This window comes from Nipponia nippon, unplaced genomic scaffold (genome assembly GCF_047370975.1).
Source record: "Nipponia nippon isolate SJK-2023a ecotype South Korea unplaced genomic scaffold, ASM4737097v1 scaffold_15, whole genome shotgun sequence".
Lineage (NCBI taxonomy): Eukaryota > Metazoa > Chordata > Aves > Pelecaniformes > Threskiornithidae > Nipponia > Nipponia nippon.
This window is the reverse complement of record NW_028262331.1, coordinates 13,258,613-13,284,091: the sequence shown is the minus strand read 5'-3', so window position 1 is coordinate 13,284,091 and position 25,479 is coordinate 13,258,613. Positions and strand designations below refer to the sequence as shown.

The following is a 25,479-nucleotide window of genomic DNA, read 5'->3' as shown; positions in this document are numbered from 1 at the left end:
AGCGGTGGGCGAGTGCAGCCCTACTGCTGGCATCATGGCGGGGTGCAGAGTGGGGAGAGCAGGTGACTGGGAAACTTGCACTGCAGGTCCCTGCGCAGGGAGCATGTTGGACGAGATTGCGTCTTGGGAAGGGAAGGAGTGGCCCAGAGTTTCAGTGAACGCCTTCGTCGCCGCCTGAAACTCCCTGGTGCCCTGGCAGGGACATGGGGGCTCATGGCCATGGGGGCGGGAGGAGGGGGAAGTTGCATCCTCCTCGTTCCTGCTCAGGGGGCTCAGGGAGGGTTTTTGGGTTTGGGGGCCTTGAGCTGGGTCTCCCTTTCTGCCACCCAGCCCTTCCAGGGTGACATCTGCTGTCCCCTGCCAGCCCAGGTGTCACAGCAGTGTCCTCACGTGCAATCCCTGGGCACAGCCAGCGCCCACGGGTGCCTCTCCCTCCCCTGTCATGGCTCATGCACACTGCTGCCCCAAACACGCCTGGCAATGGGTAATCCCAGAGTGAGCCCAGGCTGAGTCAGGGAAGGCACGTTGAGTCTGATTCAGGAGCAAGGAGACGCTCAGCAGCTGCCTCCTGCTCACAGCATTGGGCTGTACCCATCTGGCATCCCTGGTGCATGCATGCTGCTGGCAGGGGAAAAGGGAGCAAACTGCAATGGCATCTCACATGGGCCGGAGATGCTGGTGCAGGGGGGATGCCTGGGGTCTTTGCCCCAGCCCAAGAAACTCCCATCTCCCCTGCTCCGCTGCTGCCAGTGGTGGCCTTGTGTGGGGCACACGTGGCCAGGCTGCTGGCTGCCGGCTCTGCCTGATTAGCAGATGGTAACGCTTGTTCCCCCTTTTTGTTGAGCGTACAAAGGCCGGGAGGGAGTGTGTGTGCTGGAGAGAGAAGCCACAGAGGACAAAGAGCACACCCCGCCTGCCTCCCAGTGCCTTGGCTCTAACCGGCACCTGCCTGGCAAGTCGCTCTGCTCCCAAGGGTCCCCTGCCTGGACTCAAGACGGGGTCCCAGCAGCCCCCTCCCTGCCATGGGGTGAGCACAGGGTGCTCCCGGGGGTGTAGCCCTTTCTGCATCCTCCTGGCAGCACTGCTTTGGGGATGCCCAGGCAGCTGGGGGTACCGGTGGCACATGTCATGTCAGGGGGACAGGTGCAGGTGGTTCCCTCCCTGCCATTGTCTGAGCTGAGGCCCCGACACCACTGTGGAGGAGCTGGTAGAGAACAGCCCCTGCAGTGGCATGGCCACGGGGCTCTTTGCCGGCAGCATCTGCTGCGGGTCAGGGGAAGAAGCCACACCGTCCCCAGGCTCAGGTCAGCAGTCACCCCACAGCCAGCATTTCTGGGAGAGGAGAAAGGAGCAAGCTTGTTTTCACGTGTTTTGGGGTCCTGCCAGCCCAGGTCCTGGCTGTGGATGTAAGCAAAGCCCTGGGTGCTGCAGCGGAAGGCAGAACAGGCAGAGCTCCGGGGCTGAGTGGTGTGGGCAGAGCCATGGCAGCCCCTCTGGCCGTGGGCAGGAGGCTTGGAGCCAGCAAATGCAGCTGCCCGGCTGTGCTGCGTGCCTGACCTTGTCCCTTCAACTGCTTCCCCTCACTGCCTTGGCTGTATCATGTGCCCGGGGCCAGCACCATACCGCGGCTTGCAGAGCCCTGCCCTCCTTCCCTGTGGCCGGGCCTCTCCTGGACACATGTGTGCTCCCACCCCGGCCCCGAGGGATGGTGGGGTTTGGGCAGTCCCCTGCCATCCCCTGAACCCATCTGGCTTTGCCAGGGGGGAGGCCTTGGCAAGGGTGCCTTCAGGGGCAGTGGGGACCACATGTCCCCATAGGGAGGTGGCCCAGGCCATGGTGGTGATGCAGCACCAATGCTGCGCTGGAGCCAAGGTGCAGCTTGGCACGGCATGACAGCACAGCATGGCATGGCATCCATGCATCCCAGGGAGCCTGCACTGCCAGCATGGGCAGCGTTGCCCGTCCGCATGGGTTCCCCAAACCTCATCCCCGTGCCCATCGAAGAGCTCTAAAGCAGATGCTTCGAAAGCGGGAAGTTTTCCTGTTGTCCTTTGTGCTGACGTTAAGTTCCTGTGCAGCTTCCTGCCCCGTTATATATAGCTGTCAGCCTGTCCCATGCAGTGCTGCCAGCCGGCTGCTCCAGTTTGGAGTTGTTTATCTGCAGCCTGAGCACTCAGTGGAGGTCGGGGTGGGGGGTGGGCTGGTGGGCACCGGCTGCCCCGGGGTCAGATGGGTCCCATAGCAGCCCCATGCGGGGCGAGGCTGTGGGTGCACATGGGGCGTTCCAGGGAGGGATGGGGTTTCTGCCTGGCCGTGGTTTTGCCGCTGGCTGGGTGCTCCCCCCACTGCGCGGGATGCCCGAATGAAAGAGTGACTGTTCCTGGAGGTCACCGACAGCGTCACGAGTTTCTGCGTCACCCTGGCTATAATTAGACACTTATCAGTGTTTGGGAGGGATGTGATTTTACAGGTTCCTGTTTATTAGAGCAGCCTTCACTTAGGGCCATGTTTCCAGCTCCCTCCCTGGTGGGGACACTGCCTGTGGCTGTCCCCTGTGGCTTTGCGGTGGTCAGGGCCGGGACAAGCGGCAGAGAGGCTTCTGTTTCTTCAACAAGGGGCTTTTGAACCAGCGGGTGGGACACCTGTGGTGCTGCAGCCGACAGGGATGGGCAGTTTTTTAGCTGGGGGAGCATCGACGCTGGTGGTAACCACTGCAAATGCAACCAGGATGCCTTCCTCCCCTACCTGCCTGTGCTACTCCAAAACGGCTCCCGAGCTGTGGGAGGTGCTGGGGGTCTTGCCCACAGTCAGCCCCCGTGCTGGTATGGGGGTGCACCACAGTGCTAGGCTGCTGGGCTTCTTTCAGGGCCACCCTTGCTGTCCAGCCAGGGCAAGGACACAATGACTGGGGCAGTCTCAGAACCCTGTGGTGCTGCTGTCCCCAGGGAGGGTAGGGATGCTGAGACATGGCTTGGAGCTGGGGGTGACCTGTAGGAGTGAGGGGCGGTGGGGTGGGTGTTGGCTGTACAGCTGTCTGATGGCACCCTTGCCTGTCTGTCCTTCTGTAGGCAGGTGGCCGTGCCGTGACCAGCACCCTGCCACGGGGGCAAGTGTGCCCCAAGCCCCCCTCCACCATGTTCAACCTGATGAAGAAGGACAAAGAGAAGGATGGGGCCCGAAAGGAGAAGAAGGAAAAGAAGGAGAAGAAGGAGCGGATGTCGGCGGCTGAGCTCAAGAGCCTGGAGGAGATGAGCATGCGCCGGGGCTTCTTCAACCTCAACCGTGCCTCCAAGCGGGACTCCAAGACCCGCCTGGAGATCTCCAACCCCATCCCCATCAAGGTGGCCAGTGGCTCTGACCTGCATCTCACGGACATTGACTCTGACAGCAACCGGGGCAGCGTCATCTTGGACTCAGGCCACTTGAGCACGGCCAGCTCCAGTGATGATCTCAAGGTGGATGATGCCAACTTCAAGGGCTCGGTGCTGCAGCGGGCGGCCAAGTTTGGCTCGTTGGCCAAGCAGAACTCCCAGATGATCGTCAAACGCTTTTCCTTCTCCCAGAAGAGCCGGGACGAGAGCACCTCAGAGACGTCTACCCCCTCCGAGCACTCCGCGGCCCCCTCCCCGCAGGTGGAGGTGCGCATGCTGGAGACCCAGCTCGCCAAGCAAGGGGTCCCCCCAGGACACCCCTGCACCCCTCCCACCGCCTCCCTGCGTGCCAGGGTGCCAGAGCTTGTTGGCAAGAGGTTCCCTGCTGAGCTGCGGCTGCCTGCCTTGGTGCCCCCACAGCCCCCCACGCCACGGCAGCTGGAGCTGCAGAGGCGCAACACTGGCGATTTCGGCTTCTCCCTACGCCGCACCACCATGCTGGACCGGGCGCCTGATGGGCAGGTGTACCGTCGTGTTGTGCACTTTGCTGAACCCGGAGCTGGCACCAAAGACTTGGCGTTGGGGTTGGTGCCGGGTGACCGGCTGGTGGAGATCAACGGGCAAAATGTGGAGAGCAAATCCCGGGATGAGATTGTGGAGATGATCCGGCAGTCAGGGGAGACAGTGCAGCTGAAGGTGCAGCCCATCCTGGAGCTGAGCGAGCTGAGCCGCTGCTGGCTGCGGGGTGGCCAGGGGACGTGCCGCGCTGCCTGGGATGTGAGTAACACTGTCCCCACTGCAGGGCCGGTGCCTTGGGTTTCTGCTGGCCACCAGCGTCCTCGTGGCGGGTGTTTGGGTTGACAGGGGCTGTGGGAACCACTGGGTGCCGCGGCTGCTCTGACCAAGAGCAATGCACGGGGAGGAGCGGGAAGTTGTGGCTGGGATGCAGGGGTGATGCCTGCCTGTGCTCCAGGGCGGCAGAGTGGCTGCAAGGATGCATTTGTATCAGGGCTTATGAACCAGGGCTGGTGGGTTTTTCCCCCCAAAATGCTCAGTGTGCTGCTGGGTTTGGTCTTCCTCCTGCCAGAGGGGCTTCGGGAGAGCCCAGCTCTGTGTCACCTGGGGGAAGTCCGTCCCTGTCCCATCACCAAGGCAGCACAGTCTGGCAGGGAAAGGAGCTTTGCTCCTTCCTGCCAGGAAATCCCTAACGCTGCTTTGCAGCAGGGGCACTGCCTGCCCTGCTGCCTGCCCCACTGCCCATATCAGCCTGCTCATGATGTGATCCCTCTCCGGGGACCAGGGAGGGCAGCGTGGTGTGTCAGGGGACAGGGGCTGCCAACAGTGTGTGCAGCTCTGTGTGTGTGGCTGGTGCTGTATAAATAGAAAGTTAATGGCTGGGTGACCCATATCTCCCGCATGAGCAGCCTAGCTCTGCTGACCCTGCTGCGGGCTAACCAGAGTCCTGACCGGCCGGTGTCCTGGCAGAGGCCCCAAAATGCTGACAGCTTGCAGGGCTGGACACCTTTCATGGTGGCAGGGGAGTGCAGCAGCACAGCATTGGTTTAGCTTATAACCAGGCTTGTTTAGTGTATTTTTAAGCCTGCCTTAGGGAGAGGCTGCCTGTGCCCCCAGAGCAGGTTGCCTGCACCAGGGAGAGCCATGCTGAGCATGGCGGGGCCCCGTCCCTGTAGGGTGGTGGCTGGGACGAAGCAAGGGTGGCCATGGTGCAGGGATACCGTGACGGTGGCCGTGGGGCTCCATGTGCTCCCTGAGCAAGCACCGACGCTGCGGGGTGGAGTCTGCGCCGAGCTGGAGCACCGGCTTTCTGGCAGCCCCTCCCTGGAGCCTGGCAGGCATCACCAGGCAATGCTTGCTGTGCCGCCAGGATAACCCCTGGCTGGATAACCCCACAGTACTGGGGGGCATGGCTGCCACCCTTGCTGCAGTGCGCCGGCATGGGAGCTGGTGCATGTTCGATGCCAGCGTGCAGGGGCTGGTGAGGTGCTTGTGCCGGCCAAGAGTGTGGTGCCGCGGCTGGGAAGGGGTAAGAGGAGATGCCAGTGCCCTTGGGGCTGGTGGGGAGAGGCTGCAGCATACGGCCTTGTGCCAGGTCCTGGCACAGTTAGATGGCATCAGCCAGAGGAAACCGTCCAGAGGGGTGGCAGTGACCGTGTCTTGTGGCATCTTTGGGTGCCATCACAGCATGGGCACCCCCGACGCAAGATGCTGTCCCTTTCCCATGTGGTGCAGGGATCCACCAGGGGATGCACCACAGCTTTGTCGGTGCTGGGGAGCCGAGGGTGCAGTGCAGGGTGCGGTGAGGGGTCCCTCACCCAGTGGGGCCGTGCAAGGTGCCGGCACACAGGGAGGCCCGGCTCTCCTGCAGGCCCCGCTAAGCTCCCTGGAATGTTTCTGGTCCTAATTTAAATAAAAATGATCCTTTTTGAAACAGGAAATTATAGACATATTTTGGGCTGTTGCTCTGGAAGCCCCTCCCTGGCTGGAGTGGGTATGGTGTCAGGCTCCCTCTGTACCGCGTGGGGTTTAACCCCCTCGGCAGGGGCTGTGCTGAGCTGCCTTCATCCCCATGGACCCACACCAGAACCTGGCAGGGGCAGCACCTGCCATGTCTAGGGGGGGCTCTCGGTGCTGTGGGGTGCATGGGGCGCTGGCCGGTGGCACGGTGTGACTGGGCATCCGGGACTGGGTGAAACCACCGCCCCATGTCCCAGCTTTGCTCCCGGCGCGGGGCAGCTGGGCTGGCTCGGCCCCGCGCTTGTATTTATTTATTTACCGGAGAAATTCCTCTGGCAGGGCCCAGGCATGCGCCGGCTGGGTAGAAATATTCCAGAAACGCCACTGACCACTCCAGCGCTTCGGCGGGACTGCAGACATTTGGCGGCCATGCTGGCAGACCCTGCGTGCCATGCTCACCCGCCAGCCACTGGCGCCCTGGTCTCCGGAGGTCGCTGTCCCCAGGGTGCAAGGCCACTGTGCCACGGTGTGGCTGGGTGCCAGCTCTTTGCCCCATGTCCCACCAGGGGACTCTGTGCGGAGGCGGAGGGGTGTGGGCTGCAGGACTCCCATTGTTGCCAGAGGCACTTTCTCCTTTTGTCTATACTTCCTCCAGGGGAAGCTCTTGGGTTGGCTCTTTCTCTGCCCTCACTGTAGGGATGGTGCTGCTGGGGCATCCCTGGCCTGGGTGTACCTCAGGGGCCCTGGTGAGGGGGCTTGTGTCCAGCAGGCTTATCCGTGGGGTCGGTGCATCTCCGCCAAAGTTCCTGGTGGAGGAACGAGAAGAATCTGCTGGCCAGGCAGAAACACTGCTGCCTGGCCAGGCTGGGGGTCCCGGTAGAGATGGCCCATGGGAGCTGGGCTCCTCCCTGGCAGGTGGCTCTGTGCCCTACCTCGGGGATGCTCAGGACCCCCTTGGGAAGGCAGGACCATGTTGCATCACCCGGGTCTGTGTGGGTTTGGCTCACCGTGAAGGGGGCTGCAGTGGCTCTGCATGCTGGGACTCAGCCAGTGCCCTCACCAAAGCCTCTTGTTCCTGTTGTCAGGGGACGTGACTTCAACTTTTTGCAAATAACCCAGTGGCTGCCGCCAGCGCTACCTGGGGACACCATGGGCACCCTCCACTGTGTTGTGCCAGTCCTGCCAAGGGTGTTTACTGTGGCCTCTCCCCAGTGCGTGCCTGGTGCAGAGAGGGGCTGGAGCTGCCGTGTGGTGTCAGCCCTGGGGCAGTGCTGCAAAACCTGGCATTAGTGTGGGCTGGGAGGGATGTGACCCAGTGCTAGGATTCCCAGCATGGGCATTTCCAGCCTGCCATCAACACAGCCTTCCTGGTGAGGCCGGGACCCACTGCTCTTTCTGGGAGTGGATTCTAGCTCGGGACACATCTGCGTCCCCGGCGTCAGGCAGGGACATGCTCAGGCACCGGCTGGGGTCCCTACCATGCTGGGCAGTCGCCGCCTCTCCTTCACACCGCTGGCGTGCCTGGCTCCCTGCCACCGGCCTCCTCCCGGCAGGCCCTGCGCAGGGAGGCCCCCAGCCCCTTGCCTGCCGCCTCGCTCCTGCTGTTTCCAGGGAGACCTTGAACCTCCAGAGGCAGCTTTGCCATGAAAGTGGCTTTACCGTGGGCTGCCACACCATGCCAGGGGGCTGCTGGGCTGGCACGCTTCCGTGGTGCTGGCCCTCGCCTCAGGGCAGGGGGCTGTCCGTCCCTGGGAGCATTTTGGGGGACTGTTGTGTTAATGGGAAAGCAAAGGGAGGAGCAAGTGGTGTTGGGGCTGCACCACCTGGCATGATGCTGGACACCCAACTCTGACACTGGGCACCCTGCTCCAACACCAGGCACCCCGCCGCAGGACCCCGGGGTGCAGGAGTGTGCAACCTTGTTCCTCGCGGCGCAGGACCCTCCCTGGCTTACCCCAGTGCCCCAGCTGCGCTCAGCCTGGGGGTGTCTTTCCGTGCTCCCTCCAGGGCGGGTGGTGGAACAGAGGCCAGGCAGTTCCCCCTGCGGCGCTGGGCTGCCACAAGCCCACATCACTTCCTCCAGCGGCGGCGGCGGCAGTGGTGGTGACGGCAAGGCCCTGCTGCCCGCATGTCCCCCCCCAGCACTCCCTCCGGCTGCTGCGCGCGCCGGTGGGGCCCTCGCATTCCTCGGCTATTTTTAGGGTGGCCCTATCGGCCCAGCTGTCCCCGCGCCGCCGGCTGCTGCCCTGTGCGCCTCTTCCACCACACTGCATCCCGCTCGCCCCGGCAGAAACCCTGCTCCTGGCTCACCCCGACCTTGTGGTAAGGTGGGGACCGGCACGGCACGGGGGAGCATGAGGGGGGCACGTGGGAGCCAGTCCCAGCACCAGGGTCAGGGGCTGCAAGGCTGCACTCACCCCTGGGGTGCTTTGGCAGCCAGAGGCGTTTCTTGTAGCCCCCCTGGGGGACCCTGACACCAGTGCTCTCCAGGGACCTTTGAGGCGGTGCCAGGCTGTGTGGAGGTGGGAGCGCTGTGGGCAGAGGGTTTGGGGGCTCTGACCCGTGGGCAGGTTCGTCTCAGGACCTCCCTGCCCAGCCTGTGCTCCAGGCACCACCATTTCATGCTGTGGTGATTGGGGGGGACAGGGAACCCCCTGGGGACAGGGTGACGTGCCCCCTAACAGGCAGGTTGGTTCAGTGGCTGGGTGCTCCTCTATGCCATGCCCAGCCCTAGGAGGGGGAGTTCTCCCTGACAGCCCCAGGTGCGACCCCCCCTGGGGTTTGGAGCACAGCACCGGCCGGGGCAGTGTGTCCTGCTGGGGCTGCCCAGCCACTGGCACAGTGTCAGGCTCAGAATAAACCCTGGCTATCAGGGCAAGCAGGGTGCCTGGGGCAGAAAATATCCCTTCCCTCACCCTGGCATTTGCTTACCTCAGTGGGCTGGCCCGCCCAGGGGGGAAGCTGGGGCACGGTCCTGTGGCCTGACTAAAGGGGCTTTTTTTGCACAATGAGTTTTGTTAGGTCTCAGCCCGGCCACCTGCCTGTCCGCAGAGCCCTTCCTATAGGCAGTGCCTGTTTGTATGCTGAGCAGGGCCAGGTGGGCTCAGACTCCCATCCCTGAGCGTCCTGGGCTCCCAGGGCTGGCAGGGAAGGGCACGTGCTTGTACACTGTGCCATAGTTCAGCGCCCTGCATGCCAGCTCCGACCTGTCTCACCTCTCCCTCTCTCCCCAGCCAGGGCTGCGGCTCCATGAGACATCACCATGGCGTTTTCATCCCGGTTTGCATTTTGGGAGCAGAAGGGAAGTCTCTCACGCGTTTGCCCGCACCCCACATTCGGGTCATGCTGCCACACGCTGCCGACCAACTCCCCCAGTTTGCCCAGTGCCAGCACCATGTTCAGAGCGGTGCTCCCAGCCTCTCGCTGCACTGCTATGCTGGGGGCCACGCTGAGCAAATGGGGAGCTGCCCCACGCCCCACCGCAGCATGGCTGTGGTCACCAATGCAGCCATGCATGCAGTTACTAACGCCATCCCTAAGGACCGCTTTGCAAGTGGCTGGTGCAGCCCCTAACACAGTGTGAGCCACCTTGGTGCCGCCGTCCAGCCCCGAGCGCTTGCAGGAGCTGTGTGATGGCGAGTCGGGGAGCATTGCCCACGGGGTGCACCACGCGCTGCCGCTGTGGTGCCACGGCTGAGCCCTAGAGCTCAGAGGCATGGCCCAGGGCAGGGGAGGGTTTGGCTGCCCACCCACCCCAGAGACTCCTGGTTGCCCCACTCGGCACTGAGCTGGCACATCCCACTGTGTGGCTGCCGCAGAGATTAGGTGGTGACACTTAAAACGTGCTGTGACGCTCGGCGGGGTGACGTGCAGAAATGCAGAGCCCCCGTGGGGAGTGGCAACGGGGCTCTATATACCAGCTCGCTCACCAGCTGCATGCAAGGAGCGGGCCTGGGCCAGGCGGGCAGAGCACTTTCCTCTCCCACCTTTGGGGTTTGCCATAACTGGGGCACATCCCTGTGCTTTCTCCCACTTTTTTGGCTGCTGGGAAGCCTGGAAGGACACATGACCTCATCCCTGGGGCTGCAACAGGCTACAAATGGGGGTTGTTTCGTCCAGCAGCCTCCTGCCCCCCGGCATGGAGTGATGGTCCCAGTGGTTTTTCCCAGTCCCTGTGGCTTTTCTGGCAGCAAGGCCCTGCGGTGGGCTGAAATGCGCTCCTCTTGTTTGTCTGACCCTCAGGTCAAGGACGAGGACAAATCCTTAGCTGTGAAAAGACCCGGGAAGGAGGACGGGGCTGTAAGTGTCGCAGGGCACGGGCAGGGTGGAGCTGTGTCGGGGATGGGACTTGCCCTTGGTGGGGACAGACCTCATGCCCTCCAGGCGTGGGGGCATCACAGAGGGTAGTGGGCTCAGCAACCTCCCCCCATACCCGCCCCGGTCCCTGGGCAGCGCTGGTGGCCGCGCCAGGGCAGCATGTGGAGGGTGGCGGGTATTTTCAGCAGGGATGCCTGGCTGCGCACAGCGATCTCTCCTCCACTGCCTTCCCAGGGCTTGTCCCTGCCCTGCACACCCCGATGGGTCGGTGTCCACCCTGTGGTTACAGCACCAGCTCCTGCCCTGCCTGTCAAAGCTCTTGGCAGAGGAAATCTTGCGGCTTGCCCTGTGCGTTGCAGAGGCTACTGGTGCTCTGAGCACTGAGTTTTGCCCCCGTACTAGCAGCCTGTGGGTCGATGAGTCCCTGCATGCAGGGCCGAGGAGGTCACCATTGCTCCCTGCCCTGGGGTATGGTGGGGGGCTGTAGGTTGGCTGGGGAAGGGGACTAGGTGCTGTGTCCCTTGGTGCCAGGGTCTGGCCGGGAGCCATGCTCCTGCAGCAGGGCACAAAGCCCCGGACACCACCATGTCCCAAGAAGCAGTTGCTTGTGGTGGCAGGCAGTGCACTGCTGGACCTCCACTCACACTGGTGTCATTGTGGCTGCAGTCAGAGAGCCCGAAGGATGCGGCGTCTGCACCCCCGAATCCTGAGCCCCCGAATCCTGAGCCCCCAAAGAGCCCCCCGCCAGCCCCTGGGCGAGGGAAGAGTCTGGAGCCGGTGCTGAACGGGGCAGCCGTGAACGGGCTGGAGAGCCCAGCGGTGGGCACCGAGGCACAAGGGGACGATGGCCAGGGGCTGTCCCGCCGCAGGGTGGTCCGGGTGGTGCGCAAGGTGGTCCGCAAAGTCCTGCCGGGGGAGGATGCTGGCAGTGCCAAGGAGCTGGGGCAAGACACCAAGTCTCCCGAGCCAGTGCCGTCCCCCAGGAAGGAGGACACAGGCCGTCCTGCCATGCCGCCTCCCCCCACCGTGCCGCCTCCCCCTGCCATGCCGGCAGCCCCAGCCAAGCCAGAGCCCAAAGATGAGATCTCAGCAGGGCTCAAAACCCTCATGGTGAAGGGAAAAACCAAAGAGCACCGGCCACGGCTCCGGCCAGGGGACAGGCAGAAGGAGAAGTCCCCCGAGCCGGCTGGATGGGACGCAAAGCTGTCCCTGTCCCCGGGCACCAAAGTCAAGCTGGAGCCACCAGTGCAGCCTTCGGGAGGGAAAGCGGAGCTGGCAAAGGCATCCGCTCCGAAACCCACCGCCCTGGAGAGGCACAAGGTACCGGTGTGTGCTTGGTGGGGGATGCTCTAACATGGCGGCAGGGCTGTGCCACCTGGTGCAGCATGGTGTGAGCTCACCCGCATGGTTTGCAGTGGTTTTGGGGTGTGCAGTGCCAGGTGGGGGTCAGTTTTCAGGACAGTTGTGTGCACTGCGGCCATCCAATCACACTACCCCTTGTCTCCTCTCCGGCTTGTGTGGAGAAGAAGCTGCAGTCCAGTGAGAAGCGGTCGACCCCTGTGAAAACCGCCCTCGCACCCCCTCAGCAGGTGCGTGGGAGCAGGGACCCAGGTCCTTGGGCATTGCGGTGTACGTGCCAGTACCCCAGCTATGCTGGCCTCGGCACCCACGGGTCTGCGCCAGCCTTCACCCCAGTACCCACCCCAAGCGCCGGCAGGCTGCAGGGCCGGGAAAGCCTCTGCGATAGCCCCTCTGGTGCCTGCGTGCCATGAGCGCGGGGCTGACAGGGGCTGTGGTGTCAGCAGGGGCCGCAGGGCGGCTGACCTGGTGCTAACAGTGCTCTGCCTCCAGGATGCCCCCGGCCCCGCATCCCAGCTGAGCCCATCGGAGGAGGCACAGCGCCGGCTGGAGAGGATCTTCACTGCTTCTGTAATTGCAGGGGTGTTGGTGCTCGCGTGCTGCCCGCCCGGGGACAGGGACACGTGGGCAGCATGTGGCTGCCCCAACTGTGCCGTGTGCTCTGCACGGGGTTATTGTACTCCTGTGCCTGGCCACCAGCCCCGTGGTGCCTCTCTGGGTGGCACCGGCAACAGGGGATGGATGACGGGGGATGCCAGTGGGTTTGGGGTTGCTGCCTGGACCAGCGTGCCCGCCCATGGGGAGCTGCAATGCCCAGCAGCCCGCGCTGGTGGCATCCTTGTGGCAGCCCAAGCATGGCTGCCCATGGCTGTGTTGATGCCCAGGCAGTGCCATGGGGCTGTGCCTGGGCCCTGTGGCGGTGCTGCTGCTGCTCTCTGCCTCTCACCCCCTCTCCTTTCTCTCCTCCTTCCTTGCTGCCGTTAGCTGGACCCCGCCGCCTCTGCCTCGGCACCCAGCCAGGTACTGTACCCCCATCCTCAGGAGCCCTCTGCCTCTGCCAGCGACCCCCTGCCGTCCTCTGTCTGCCGCTGGGCTGGCGTCTGCGCCCGTGCCTCGTGCTGGAGTGTAAGGCTTTCCCTGTCCCACCCTGCTCTGTGGGCTGCTGCGTCACCCATGCGGCCACAGGGCTGTGTGCCTCTCCTCAGTAGGGCCGTGCCAGGGAGCTGGGCATCCCGGGAGGGTGCACTCGGTGGAGGTGGCACAGCTGGGGTGGGCAGGGGTGTGGAGCAGGACGGAAAGGGGCAGAGCAGCCAGCACAGGCAGGATGCGTGGCTCATGACAGATCCGCTGTGGCGTGCAGCACTGGTCGGGCTTGCAGCGGGTCAGCATGGTGGCCCCCAACCCTGGGGGCTTTGGCAGCAGGGCCTTGTGGCCTATGTCCTTCCTGGCTCCATGTGTCCCCAGTGCCACACTGGACCTGTCACTCCGCTGGTTGTAGCGGTGGCCCTCACCAGGAGTGCCCACAGGGTTTGGCACAGTGGCACTTTGCCCCCACTCGCTTCCCCCTGCCACTTTCTGTGCTCTCTGCGGGGCAGAGATTAACCCTTCTCGCCTTCACTCCCCATCTCTCGGCCTCGCCAGGGTCAAGCGGATGATGCCCCAGCAGCCCCCTTTGGCCCTGTCCCTGCTGCAGCTCAGGTTTGGCTTTGGGGCTTACCCTGCTCCGGGGTGGTGGGGACGTCCCCGTTGTGCCGGCTGCACCAGCCTGGCATTTCCCATGCCGCAGTACTCTGCCATTACTGTGCCATGTCCTTTGTCCCTCCATTATGTCCCTGAAGCGTGTCCTGTGTCCCTACAGTGTGTCTCTGACCTGTGTCCCTGCAGCATGTCCCATGTCCCCACAGCATGCCCGGTGTCCCTGCATCCCAGCACGTGGCTGGCATGGGTGCCCGCTCTCTGGGCTGCGGTTTGGGAGCTCAGCTCCTCCAGGCTTGCCCAAGGTGGCCGTGGTGAATGCTGTCACGGGACACTATGACTTCATGTCTGCCCCAAGCTGTGGCAGGGCCCTGGTAGTCTCTGCAGGCCTGAGCCCACTGGGATCCCTGGGGGCAGCGAGCAAGCTGGGGATACGTGCTGGGAGGGCTTGGGGCTTGCAGAGGGTCGCTATGGCTGCCTGGTACATGGCCCCATGGCCAGGCAGCCCTGCTCCCTCCAGCCCCTGGGATGTGGGGAGGGGATGAGATGGGAGACAGGTGACCATGACCTCCCCACATCCTGCTGTCCCACAGGCCAAGACGGAGGAGCAGATAGCGGCTGAGGAGGCCTGGTATGAGACTGAGAAGGTGTGGCTGGTACACAGGGATGGCTTCTCCTTGGGTGAGTCGGGGGTCAGCCTGGCACCATTGGGACAAGGGGTGCCCTGTCCTTCCTGTGGCACAGCGAGCCCTGCCTGGCCTGGCCACGGTGTCCCCAGGGGACTGCTGGCATGGCCCCACTGAGTGCCCCATGCCCCTTGCAGGCAGCCAGCTGCGGCCGGAGGAGAGCAGCCCCTTGCCTGAGGGCAAGGTGAAGGTGAAGCTGGACCACGACGGAGCCGTCCTGGAGGTGGAGGAGGATGACGTGGAGAAGGTAGGGCTGTGAGGTGGGGGATGGCGGGGCAGATCCCCCATTCCCTGCCTGACACCCTTCCACCTCACTGCCAGGCGAACCCCCCCTCCTGTGACCGCGTGGAGGACGTCGCCAGCCTCCTCTACCTCAATGAGTCTAGTGTGCTGCACACGCTGCGACAGCGCTATGGCGGCAACCTCCTGCACACCTACGCCGGTCCCACCATGGTCATCATCAACCCCCTGAGCTCCCCATCCATGTACTCTGAGAAGGTGACCCTGCTGCCGGGGGGGACTGGAGGGGACTGGGAGCTGTGCCACCGCACAGAGGGAGCTGGTGGAGTTGGCAGGGTGCTGACCCTCGCCCACTTCCCGCCCTCCCTGCCAGGTCATGCACATGTTCAAAGGATGCCGCAGGGAGGACATGTCCCCACACATCTATGCGGTGGCCCAGGCCGCCTACCGCAGCATGCTGATGAGCCGCCAGGACCAGGCGGTTGTGCTGCTGGGCGCCAGTGGCAGTGGCAAAACCACCAACTGCCAGCACCTTGTCCAGTACCTCGCCACCATCGCCAGCAACACCGGCAAGGTCTTCTCTGGTGAGTCCTCGGCAGGGTGTGGGGTCCTCGTGCTGCCTGCACAAGCCCCTTGCTTTGCGATCACAGCCCTCAGCAGCCTCCCACACCCGGCAGCAGCCAGACACATGCCACACGGCACACTTTCATTTTCTCACGCCAGTCCCTTTACCGCGCTGTTGAGGGCTGCCGCGGCATGGAGCACGGCACAGAAGCAGCAGCGCTTGCCTGGCCGGTGGTGCTGGCCTTGGCTGCCCATTGCACAGCCCCTGCACCCCACCGCCCTGCTTCTCTTCCTGCAGCGGAGAAGTGGCAGGCTCTCTACACCATCCTGGAGGCTTTTGGCAATAGCAGCACCAGCATGAACGGCAACGCCACCCGCTTCTCTCAGATCATCTCTCTGGACTTCGACCAGGCGGGGCAGGTGGCATCTGCCTCCATACAGGTGAGGGGGCCGGGGTGGCCCCCCTCGGCATGGGAGCTGGCCCATCCTTACCGGGGCGGCTCCCCTTGGCATGGGAGCCAGCCCATCCCCGCTGGGGTGTTTCCTCCCAGCAGCCTGGCCACACATTAGCCCACGAGCTCTGCTGCAGACCCCTGCTGGCTGCCGGCTGTGCTCGCAGCACTTAGCATCCAGGCATCCTGCTCTCATCTTTCTTCACACCCAGATGTGTGCAGATTAGATCGACTCCCTGTCCTTGCTGAGTTAGCCCCGATATTAGGGTGTGTTTGTTCCAGATGCTGCCCCAGTGTGATAACAGCAGAGCCCTTAAAATTCTAGAGAGCTGCTTCGTGCTCCTGTAGTAGCAGGCACCCCAGGAGAGGAGATGCTCACAGGTTGCTTGGATGATGTTTACATTCATATGATGCCCTGCGGTGGGCAGGAGACCCTCACATTTCCTCGGTGACCCTGGGCAGGCAGCAAGGATGAGGCTGGGGTGGGTGGGGTTGGTGTCTCGGTGGGAGTGGGGCCCTTGGGGAATGGTTCCCAACCCTCCCACCTCCACCAGACGCTGTTGCTGGAGAAGCTGCGTGTCGCCAAGCGCCCGCCCAACGAGGCCACCTTCAACATCTTCTACTACCTGCTGGCCTGCTCTGACAGCGCCCTACGGTGAGCTGGGGTGGGCAAGGGCTCGGCCTCTGGCCTGGGGCGTGGTCTCTGGAGCCTCCCATGTGAGGCCAATCTCGGTGTTTATCCCTGCAGGACTGAGCTTTACTTCAACCACCTGGCAGAGAACAACGTTTTTGGCATTGTGCCCCTCTCCAAGGTTGCTGCTATGGGGCTGCGGAGGGGGACGAGGTTCCCTGGCCCATTCAGGTGCAGGGGGAGGCAGAGCCAGGCTCCTACACTGATGGCTTCCATTGCTTTCTGCAGCCAGAGGAAAAGCAGAAGGCAATGCAGCAGTTCAACAAGCTCCAGGCTGCCATGAAGGTGATGGGCATCTCCGGCGATGAGCAGAAAGCCTTATGGCTCATTCTGGGAGCCATTTATCATCTGGGGGCTGCCGGGGCCACAAAAGGTAACGAGATGCTCAGGGTCGGAAGGCATTAATGAGCCAAGGCCTGGGTTGATGGCTGCATGGGGTCCCAGAGTGATCGCTGGCACCTCGGCACCTTGCAAATGCCCCCCCCCCCAGTGTGGCCGAGCCCTGGGGGAGGTGTCTGGGGCTGTGTCAGCTGAGGAACAGTGCCCTGCCACCCTGAGTGCTCTGGGGCACCCAGGTTTGCCCCCTTGGTCAGGGTGGTCCCACTGGCTGGTGGGAATCAAACATCCCCAGACCCTGGGCTGGCCCCTGCCAACTTAGGGGACCAAGGGCCTGGCTGGGGCTGAGGGAGTGGGGGGGGGGGGGGGGGGGTGCGTGTGTCCCCCATCCCCAGTGTAACATCTCTCCCCCTGTCCTCCCCACAGAGCTGCTGGCAGACAGAGCCGGTAATCGGAGCCGCGGGGGGTTCTGCTCTGGGTGGTGCCGCGCGTTGCTGGTTTTGGGGCTGAAATGGGGGCTTGGGATACTGCTGGTGTGCCAGGACCAACCCTGGCCCCCGGCTGGGTGCTGGCAGCCCCAAATTTGCCTGCTGCCTGTCAGGATCCTCCCACCTGGTCCTTTTGGCACCGTTGGTGCTGTGGGCCAGGGCTGCCCCGGCACCGAGAGCCCACCATGGGCTGCAGAGCTTGCTCTGACAGGCACCAGCTTCACTCTCCGTCCCTAGGGGTGGTGAATTCGGCTTCGTGGGGCTGCTCTTCTCCCCCTGGGGCTTTTGCCTTCCCCCCCTGGTGCTGGAAGCCCCCGTGGTGCTGCACGCTGGTGGAAGGGCTCAGGCACGGCACACCGGAAATGGGCACCTGGAGCTGGTGGCTGCACTGAGGGAATTTGCAGCCCTGGGGGAAAAGATGAGTCAGGGATGGGAAGGGAGAGACTGGAGGGGTCTCAGGGGCGCAGCCGGGTGCAGTGTTGGCCCACGGGGTGCTTCGAGGCGCTAGAGGGCAGCAGGGCCCTGCTGCAGCCACTGCAGCGTGATGCTTGGGCAGCTCAGGAACCTCTTCATGGGGGCCTGCTGGAGGGGAACCCCAGATCCTGCTCTGGGGGAGCATCCCCACATCTTGCTCAGGGTGAGCATCCCAGCCCCAGCTCTGTGCTGCTCCTGGCACCTTCCCTGCATCTCGTGGACACTGGGGATGCTCAAAGCCAGCTCAGCTGCACCAGCCCCCGTTTCCTTGGCCCCTTGACACTTGTACCAGGCTGGATCCGACAGCAGCTCCCCATGCTCTGGGGCAGAACTGAGCTGCTCCCCACCAGTGCCCACAGTGTGGCCGGGCCTCACAGGGGAAGGGCCCCAATGCTGGGTTGCAGTGTCTCACTCTCTCCTGGGGGGAGACCAGGCTTGGCATGTGCGTGGTGTGGTGGTGGCTGCACATGGCGTGTTTCGGCAGGAGGGTGTCCCTGTGCCGCGTGTCTGTGCTGTCGCGTGCCGTTCTTTCTAATTCCTGTCTCTGTTCGCATGGTGCATGCTGCCCTTTTGCAATGCAGACGCCGATGAAGGTAAAGCCTTGGTCTCCACACATCTCTGGCTTCCCCCTCCCACGTGCCACAGCCTTCCTGCTGTCATGTCCTTGCATGTCACCATTAACCTGCTCCCACCTCCCCTGCCCTCCCCCAGCATCCGTGTGCTTGTGTCCAGCAGCCGCGGTCTGTCCTGCTGCATCGTGGTGGGGCTGCTCGGTGCATGTGGCCGAGCAGGGACGTGTCCCTGTGCTGGGGCAGCTCAGAGCCCCATACCGTTACAGGCCCCAGGGGTCCCTGGGCAGCAGCGGTGAGGGGCGATCCCGACTCCCCACCCCACGGCGTGGCTCTGGGCTCAGCCCTGCAGAGGCATGAAGCCATTCACCCCATGTCTCCTCTAATCAGACCCCAAAACACTTCCCAGCCCTCCAGCACTGAGCACGTGCTCCCACTGTGCGCAGCATCCCCAGGCTACTCTGGTCCCAGGTCTGGCTGGAAACGCCCCCCATTTGGGGGGATGCCCTGGCCGGCGCTGAGCTCCCTTCTCCATTCTCCAGCTGGGAGGAAGCAGTTCGCACGGCATGAGTGGGCTCAGAAAGCCGCCTACCTTCTGGGCTGCAGCCTGGAGGAGCTCTCCTCCTCCATCTTCAAGCACCAGCCCAAGGGCACCCTGCAGCGATCCACCTCGTTCCGGCAGGGCCCTGACGAGTCCTCCCTGGGCGATGGTGGCACAGGTAGGGTGAGGGACAGTGGGGACAGCGGGTGGCCCAAGGGGATGCTGGGCTGGGGACACTTAAGGTTGCCTTGGCCAGGTCCCAAGCTGACAGCGCTGGAGTGCCTGGAGGGCATGGCGGCCAGTTTGTACTCCGAGCTCTTCACCCTCCTCATCTCCCTCCTCAACAGGTACGTGCTGAGGGGCCGGGGGGAGAGCCAGGGGTGCCCGGCAGCGCCTGCTCACCCCACTGTGACCCTTTGTCCCCCACAGGGCGCTGAAGTCGAGCCAGCACTCAGTGTGCTCGGTGACAGTGGTGGACACCCCTGGGGCGCAAAACCCCGAGCTGGCAGGGCAGAGCCGGGGGGCCACCTTCGAGGAGCTCTGCCACAACTATGCCCAGGAGCGCCTGCAGCTCCTCTTCCACCAGCGCACCTTCGCCCGCGAGCTGGAGCGCTACAAGGAGGTAACAGGGCTGCCCTCGCCTCCTCCACTCCTGTCCTCCCCTATCCTCTCTGCATGAGCATCTGCTACGATGTCCCTCCAGTTTCTTACCCCACAGTTGCTCTGGACTGGGTCCAACCGAAGCAGCTCTGACACAATGCTCAGTGCAGCAGGGGTTTCCCCAGGGCTCCCACAGCCGGCAGTGCCTTTGTCAGCAGCTCTGGCTCCAGCCAGGCAGCTTTGCCTGCAAACATGCCCAGCTGGGAGGTGATGGGGTGGCTGTGGGTGGTGGTGGTGGGGAAGATCACTGCTGCTGATCCCTCTTGGCACCGATAGCCCAGGGTGACCCCTCCATGTGTCCTGGTCCCCCCTCAGCACCTGGCATTGCCCTGTGCCATGCTGGGGCAGTGGGATGGTGGGACACTGGGAAAGCCCTGCCTTCTGCCTAGACCCCACTGAGACCAATGGCCTGACTAGCTGCCAGTCCCTATCGCTGCTCCCCTGCTGCGTGGGCACTAACCATGCCTCTGTCCCCTCTCGCCAGGAGAACATAGAGCTTGCCCTGGCCGATGTCGAGCCTGGCTCCTCTGGCTCTGTAGCTGCTATAGACCAGCCCTCACACCAGGCACTGGTAAGCACCCGCCATGCTGCTTCATGGCCACATCACAGCTTTCCTGGCCCTTTGGCAGTAGTTAGTTAGGGGAAGCAGGGGGGCTGTACCAAATGCCTGGCCATAAAAGTGCGGCTGTGAGCGTGTGTGCAGCCTGCATCCCTGCTGCATCCCCTAGTATGGTGTCCCTTACCACCCTGGGAGCTGCCTGTGCTGTGGGCAGGAGGGTGAGGAGCCCTTGGGAGATCCCCAGGGTGCTCCAGTCCTTGAGGTGCTCTGGTCCTCAGGATGCTCTCATCCCTGAGATGCTCTGGTCCTCCGGGTGCGTAGGTCCCCAGGGTGCATCAGTCCCTGGGGTGCTCCATTCCCTGCTGGAGGAGGCTGCAGAGACCAAGGGGGACTGCCAGTGCCAGCTGTGCACTGGGTTTCATCTCATGGGTGCCTGAGCACAGTGTTTTCCACCCCAGTGAGCATCTCGCTGCCCGGAGTATTACGTACTGACTCTCCCTGCTGGGTTTCCCTTAAGCGGAGGCCCTCTTGTGTGGTGCTGTTTTGCCTTGCTGCTGACAGCAGCCGAGGTTGCATGCTCCCCAGGTGGCCTGGGTCCCCTGTGTCCTCCCATCCCTGCCTTGGGGAACACCAGGGTGCTGGGCTGGGTGCAAGTGCAGTGTCGCCCGCAGGTCCGGTCGCTGGCCCGCACAGATGAGGCGCGGGGGCTGCTGTGGCTGCTGGAGGAGGAGGCACTGCAGCCGGGCGGCAATGAGGACACCTTGCTGGAGCGGCTCTTCTCCTACTACGGCCCCCAGGAAGGGAGTAAGAAAGGTCGGGGGGGCCTGGCACCACGGGGCCATGCATTGGTGAAGTGCTGGTCCCGTGCCCATTGGTGCCGTGTCTCCCCACAGGGCACAACCCGCTGCTCCCCAGTGACAAACCCCGACACTTCCTCCTGGGTCACAGCTCAGGGACCAGCTGGGTGGAGTACGATGCCACGGGCTGGCTCAACCACGTCAAGCACAACCCAGCCTCCCAAAACGCCTCCGTCCTGCTGCAGGAGTCACAGAAGTGAGTGGAGTCCTGGGGTGGAGTGGGGCAAGCAGGGGGGAGAGGTGATTTTGAGGGGTGACGTCCCCTCCATGCTCCGCAGGAAGGTCATCAGCAGCCTGTTTGCTGGCCGTGGCGGGTCGGCGCTAGTACTGTCAGGCTCAGTGGCAGGGCTGGAGGGGGGCTCCCAGCTGGCCCTACGCCGAGCCACCAGCATGCGTAAGACCTTCACCACTGGCATGGCTGCCGTCAAGAAGAAGTCTCTCTGCATCCAAATCAAGCTGCAAGTGGTGAGTGAGGGGGTCCCTGGGTCCAGCTTGGGGCACTGCTGCTTGTCACTGCTCACTCTGCTCTCCCATGCCTGCAGGATGCCCTCATCGACAGCATCAAGAAGTCCAAGCTCCACTTCGTGCACTGCTTCCTGCCCAAGGCGACAGGGGGTGGCGGGGACCTGCGGACTCTGCCATGCCGACGGGTGAGCGGCAGCGAGCTGGAGCTGCCAGCAGAGCACTGCGAGGCTGGGCTCATGCAGCTGGATGTGCCTCTCCTGCGTGCCCAGCTCCGCGGCTCCCGCCTGCTTGATGCCCTCCGCATGTACCGCCAAGGTGAGCTGCACTGCCGGCACCGCTGGCACCCAGGGCTGGGGGATGCCAGGGCTGTGGTGTGCATCCCACTGTGGGGATGGATGCCATCGGAGTCCCAGCTGTGTCTCCTCCTTGGGGAGCCAAAGCCACCCTGGGGAACTCCTTTGGCACATGGCCTTACTCCGAGCCCCATGGCTGCCAGCCATCCCCCCTCCCCCATGGAACCGTTATCTGCGCCGGGGACAGGCATGGCCTTAATTGGGTGTCTCTGCTGGTGCCGCTGGCTCCTGGCAGCTTTCCTTCTGGCAGCTGGCCCCTGTCCTGCTGGGGTGAGGGACTCCGGGTTGTGCTCAGCAAAGCATTTATTGATATGCGTGGCCAGCCACCCAGCTGAGGTTTTATTGCCTGGAGGCCGGACCCTTCCTGCCACGATCGGAAATCTATGCCACCTGCACACCTCCTGGATCGATGGTCGCAGCCAACCGGCTATGCCGGGGTCAGCATCCCCGTCAATACCCCGTTGTTAATTAAGATGTGGAGGCTCAGCACTGTGAGCCTGATGCAGAAGTCGGCTGCGGCTCAGAACTGAGCTGGAGCAGGGCCTGTTTGCTTGCACAGGCGACACGTGTCCTTGCGCTCCCCCCAAGGCGGGATCTGGCCACTTTCTCCCCAGATCCCAGCCAAAATTGCTGGAGGACACAGCCAAGAAAAACCTCCCGGGGAGGGTCAGGGTTCTCCAGCTGTGCCTGGCCCCGTGGGGAGTTTGTGCCACGTGGGGTGACCCCATCAGCTCTCCCAAGAGATGGGCCCCAGCAAGTCAGGGCATGCAGGGCTGTTCCCAGCCATCCCCGGGGCATCCTGATTGCCCCCACAGCCCCACTCTCCCTTGCTCCCCCTAGGATACCCCGACCACATGGTGTTTGCGGAGTTCAGGCGGCGCTTCGATGTCCTGGCTCCGCACCTGACAAAGAAGCACGGGCGCAACTACATCGTGGTGGACGAGAAGAGGGTACATGCCCCATGCTGGGGCCAGTGCTGCAGTCTGGGGTCCCCTGCACCCGGGGAGCCCCCTGCACTCTGGGATGCCACCAGCCCGGCCTTGACACCTCTCCCTCCCCGCAGGCAGTGGAGGAGCTACTGGAGTCGCTGGACCTGGAGAAGAGCAGCTACCACATGGGCTTGAGCCGGGTATGATGCCCGACACTGGCTGGGGGTGCCAGTGGTGGCACAGGCAGGGGTGGGTGGCATGGCTTGACACAGCATGGCGGGGCAGCACAAGGGCGGCACTGTTTGCTCTGACCTATGGCATTCCTTGTGCCTGGGAAGTAAAATCCCCACGGCAGGACAGGACCAGTGGCTGCAGAGGGGAGAGCCGCATTCCCACCAGCCAGTGTGGTGGGAGGGTGTCACATGTTGGCACCCGTCGGGATCTCACCTTGTTCCTCTCCCACAGGTGTTTTTCCGGGCCGGGTTGCTGGCCAGGCTGGAGGAGCAGCGGGATGCACAGACCAGCAGGAACATCACCCTCTTCCAGGCGGCTTGCAGGGGCTTCCTGGCACGGCAGCAGTTCAAGAAGAGGAAGGTTCGTCCCAGCAGCTCTCCCCTCCCCGCTCCTCCGCACAATTTCGCCTAAAATGGGCAGCGCAGCCTTTCTGCCGCTGCCTGGGCCAGCACCTCCTCCTCCCGCCTCCCCCCCCCAGTGCCCGCCCAGCCGTGGGGGGCCGGGGGGAAGCAGGGGAACCGGCAGGGAGGGCGCTGGGCATCACTGCGGCAGGATGAAGCGGCGTATCAGCTCCTACTTTTATTATTAAAGGAGGGCATAAAATAGGCATCTCGGCAGCACCTTGCCTTCTCCAAGACTGGCCTTTTGAGGGGCTGGAGGGAATCAAACAGTAGATAAGCCAGGCGCAATTAGCCCAAATGCTAACGAAGGGGAGTGTGCTGGGGTGCTGGCAGGGGTGCTGAGTGCCCGCCCGCTTCACTTTGACCCGCTGGCGGCACCTGTGCTGACACTGTACCCTGTGCAGATCCAGGATTTGGCCATCCGGTGCGTGCAGAAGAACATCAAGAAGAACAAGGGGGTGAAGGACTGGCCCTGGTGGAAGCTCTTCACCACCGTGCGGCCCCTCATCGAGGTGCAGCTCACGGAGGACCAGATCCGCGGCAAAGACGTGGGTATCTCTGTGCCGGGATACGCTGGATGGGGCAGGGTGGCCTCAGGGGAGCGTTGATCCCAGGCAGGGCCCTGCAGTCAGGTGGGATGCAGGACCCCAGGGAAGGGTGGGATGCAGGACCGCCCGCTAGCAGCAGGCTCGAATTGCTCCCTAATTTGCGAATCAGCGTGTCATTAGCATCCCAAGAGCCGGCTGTTGCATGAGCCCAATTACAAGGTGTGGAGAATGGAAATGAAACTGTGTGCCAAGAGGCATATGCGGGGGCTCCATGCTGCACTGGCAACCAGACACCACCGAGCCCACCTGGCATGGAGCTGCTGCCTGGCTCAGCTTTTACCCTGACCCGCTGAGGATGGGTGCCTGGAGTGGGGGCACCTGGGCCCCCTTGTGTCCCCCCACAGCCTGTGCTGGGTCCAGAGGAGGGGAGAGAAAGATGTGCTTGAAGCTGGCAGCCGGGCACGCCTCCCTGGTGCTGGCGGGTGGGCCCCCTCCCTCCCCACCGTGGCTGGGTGCACCCAAACCCTTCAGCGAGCTGCTGGCGGGTGGGTTTACTCCCACCCTTCTCTTGGGGGGTGCGAGGACCCCTCACCAGCTTTGCCGGGGCTGCCTGGCATTTCAACACCATTTATGGGGTTGGAGTCAGTATGGCGGCAGAGCCAGTTGGGGAAAGTCCCTGCCCAGCCCTTGGCAAGGGAGAAGGACCCCCGCCCCGGGGAGCCCCCACCCTGCCCACCCAGTGCTGGGGGGGGGGACTGGGAGGCGTGCAGAGACCTGCCAGACTCCTGCCTGCCAACCTCTTCCCCTTGCACCTGCCCCCTCCCTTACTGCTTGCTCTGTTGCAGGAAGAGATCCAGCAGCTGAAGAGCAAACTCGAGAAGGTGGAGAAGGAGCGTAACGAGCTCCGGCTCAACAGCGACCGCCTGGAGAGCAGGGTAGGTTCTTGCTGGCACCAGGAGGGGGTGCAGTGCTGTGCTGGCCTGCCCGAGCGCCTGCCCCCGCCCACGGTCTGGCTCCCCCTCACCCCAGATCACAGAGCTAACATCGGAGCTGACAGACGAGCGAAATACTGGCGAGTCGGCCTCCCAGCTGCTGGACGCTGAGACGGCCGAGAGGCTGCGGGCCGAGAAAGAGATGAAGGACCTGCAGGTACACGCGCCTCTCCCCGGCCTTGCAGTGTCTCCCAGCCCCTTCCACGGCTCACCATGGCCGTGTCCCCTCCCAGGCCAAGTACGATGCTCTGAAGAAGCAGATGGAGTCGATGGAGATGGAGGTGATGGAGGCTCGGCTCATCCGGGCGGCCGAGCTCAATGGAGAGCTCGACGATGATGATTCAGGTACCATCCTGCCTTTGGTGCCTGCTGCCAGCACACCCTGGGTGCCCCGTGGTCACAGCACCGTGCCCTCCTCTCCACGGAGGCATTGCCCTCCCGTGGGGCCCTGTACCACCCCACGCAGCCCCTCGGTGACCCCATTTCCCTGCGCAGGTGGCGAATGGCGGCTGAAATATGAGCGGGCAGTGCGAGAGATCGACTTCACCAAGAAACGGCTGCAGCAGGAGCTGGAGGACAAGCTGGAGGTGGAACAGCAGAGCAAGAGGCAGCTGGAGCGGCGGGTGAGTGGGGCTCAGCCCCAGGGAGCCCCCCAGTCCCCCCAGCATGGGGATGGGCAGCCCCTGCCTGCTCAGAGCTGAGGGAGCACGTGGCCAGGGCAGTGGGGACATGGTGGCTTCCCAGAGCCCTGACCGCCCTGCCTGCTCCTGCCCGCAGCTGATGGACCTGCAGGCAGACAGTGAGGAGAGCCAGCGGGCGCTGCAGCAGCTGAAGAAGAAGTGTCAGCGCCTGGCCGCAGAGCTGCAGGACACCAAGCTGCACCTCGAGGGCCAGCAAGGACGCAACCACGACCTGGAGAAGAAGCAGCGGAGGTTGGGACCGCATGCTGGTGGCGGGGGGGACGCAGCAGGGACGGCATTCTCGCTGCACAGCGAGCCTCTTGCAAAGCAGCATTACCATTTTAGCAGCGATTTGGGCACTTCACCAGCTCCCGCTTGGCTGAGGCATCTCTGGTGGGAAGGGGTTGCCTGGGTCAGATGTATTCATTGTGGGGGGGACCCCGATGCCCTTTTGGGGGGCTCAGAGCCAAGTTATCCTCCCACGTGGGGCTGTGGCCCATGGTGGAGGCTGCTCGTGCCCTGCAGCTCTGCTTGGCGCTCAAT

At 63.7% G+C, this 25,479-nt stretch overlaps 2 protein-coding genes across 6 annotated transcripts in view; both read left to right on the top strand.

Annotated features, from left to right (window-relative positions):
• NUFIP2 (nuclear FMR1 interacting protein 2) overlaps nucleotides 1-3,197 on the top strand; it is a 37,986-nt gene extending 34,789 nt beyond the window's left edge. Inside the window, exon 5 of the mRNA XM_087752111.1 lies at nucleotides 3,069-3,197. The gene's annotated coding sequence lies outside the window, so the exon portion shown is untranslated. The remainder of the gene's footprint in view (nucleotides 1-3,068) is intronic.
• Nucleotides 3,113-25,479, top strand: part of MYO18A (myosin XVIIIA) — a 33,312-nt gene continuing 10,945 nt past the window's right edge. For 2 of the 5 annotated variants that reach the window (XM_087752107.1, XM_087752105.1), the window contains exons 1-27: nucleotides 3,113-4,148; nucleotides 13,811-13,898; nucleotides 14,041-14,150; nucleotides 14,225-14,401; nucleotides 14,517-14,727; nucleotides 15,006-15,148; nucleotides 15,714-15,814; nucleotides 15,908-15,971; nucleotides 16,079-16,223; nucleotides 17,730-17,741; nucleotides 18,260-18,436; nucleotides 18,515-18,605; nucleotides 18,688-18,880; nucleotides 19,403-19,489; nucleotides 20,149-20,290; nucleotides 20,371-20,530; nucleotides 20,613-20,799; nucleotides 20,877-21,114; nucleotides 21,993-22,102; nucleotides 22,216-22,281; nucleotides 22,547-22,675; nucleotides 23,121-23,264; nucleotides 24,110-24,199; nucleotides 24,294-24,413; nucleotides 24,490-24,601; nucleotides 24,752-24,879; nucleotides 25,034-25,188. In XM_087752107.1, coding sequence (XP_087608233.1) covers nucleotides 3,135-4,148; nucleotides 13,811-13,898; nucleotides 14,041-14,150; nucleotides 14,225-14,401; nucleotides 14,517-14,727; nucleotides 15,006-15,148; nucleotides 15,714-15,814; nucleotides 15,908-15,971; nucleotides 16,079-16,223; nucleotides 17,730-17,741; nucleotides 18,260-18,436; nucleotides 18,515-18,605; nucleotides 18,688-18,880; nucleotides 19,403-19,489; nucleotides 20,149-20,290; nucleotides 20,371-20,530; nucleotides 20,613-20,799; nucleotides 20,877-21,114; nucleotides 21,993-22,102; nucleotides 22,216-22,281; nucleotides 22,547-22,675; nucleotides 23,121-23,264; nucleotides 24,110-24,199; nucleotides 24,294-24,413; nucleotides 24,490-24,601; nucleotides 24,752-24,879; nucleotides 25,034-25,188 — 4,394 coding nt within the window. In that variant the 5' untranslated portion in view covers nucleotides 3,113-3,134. Of the gene's footprint in view, nucleotides 4,149-10,088; nucleotides 10,146-10,829; nucleotides 11,484-11,689; nucleotides 11,753-12,014; nucleotides 12,093-12,506; nucleotides 12,648-13,163; nucleotides 13,221-13,810; nucleotides 13,899-14,040; nucleotides 14,151-14,224; nucleotides 14,402-14,516; nucleotides 14,728-15,005; nucleotides 15,149-15,713; nucleotides 15,815-15,907; nucleotides 15,972-16,078; nucleotides 16,224-16,612; nucleotides 16,634-17,729; nucleotides 17,742-18,259; nucleotides 18,437-18,514; nucleotides 18,606-18,687; nucleotides 18,881-19,402; nucleotides 19,490-20,148; nucleotides 20,291-20,370; nucleotides 20,531-20,612; nucleotides 20,800-20,876; nucleotides 21,115-21,992; nucleotides 22,103-22,215; nucleotides 22,282-22,546; nucleotides 22,676-23,120; nucleotides 23,265-24,109; nucleotides 24,200-24,293; nucleotides 24,414-24,489; nucleotides 24,602-24,751; nucleotides 24,880-25,033; nucleotides 25,189-25,479 lie in introns of all 5 variants that reach the window. The other 3 variants (XM_087752103.1, XM_087752104.1, XM_087752106.1) reach the window with 3 other exon arrangements.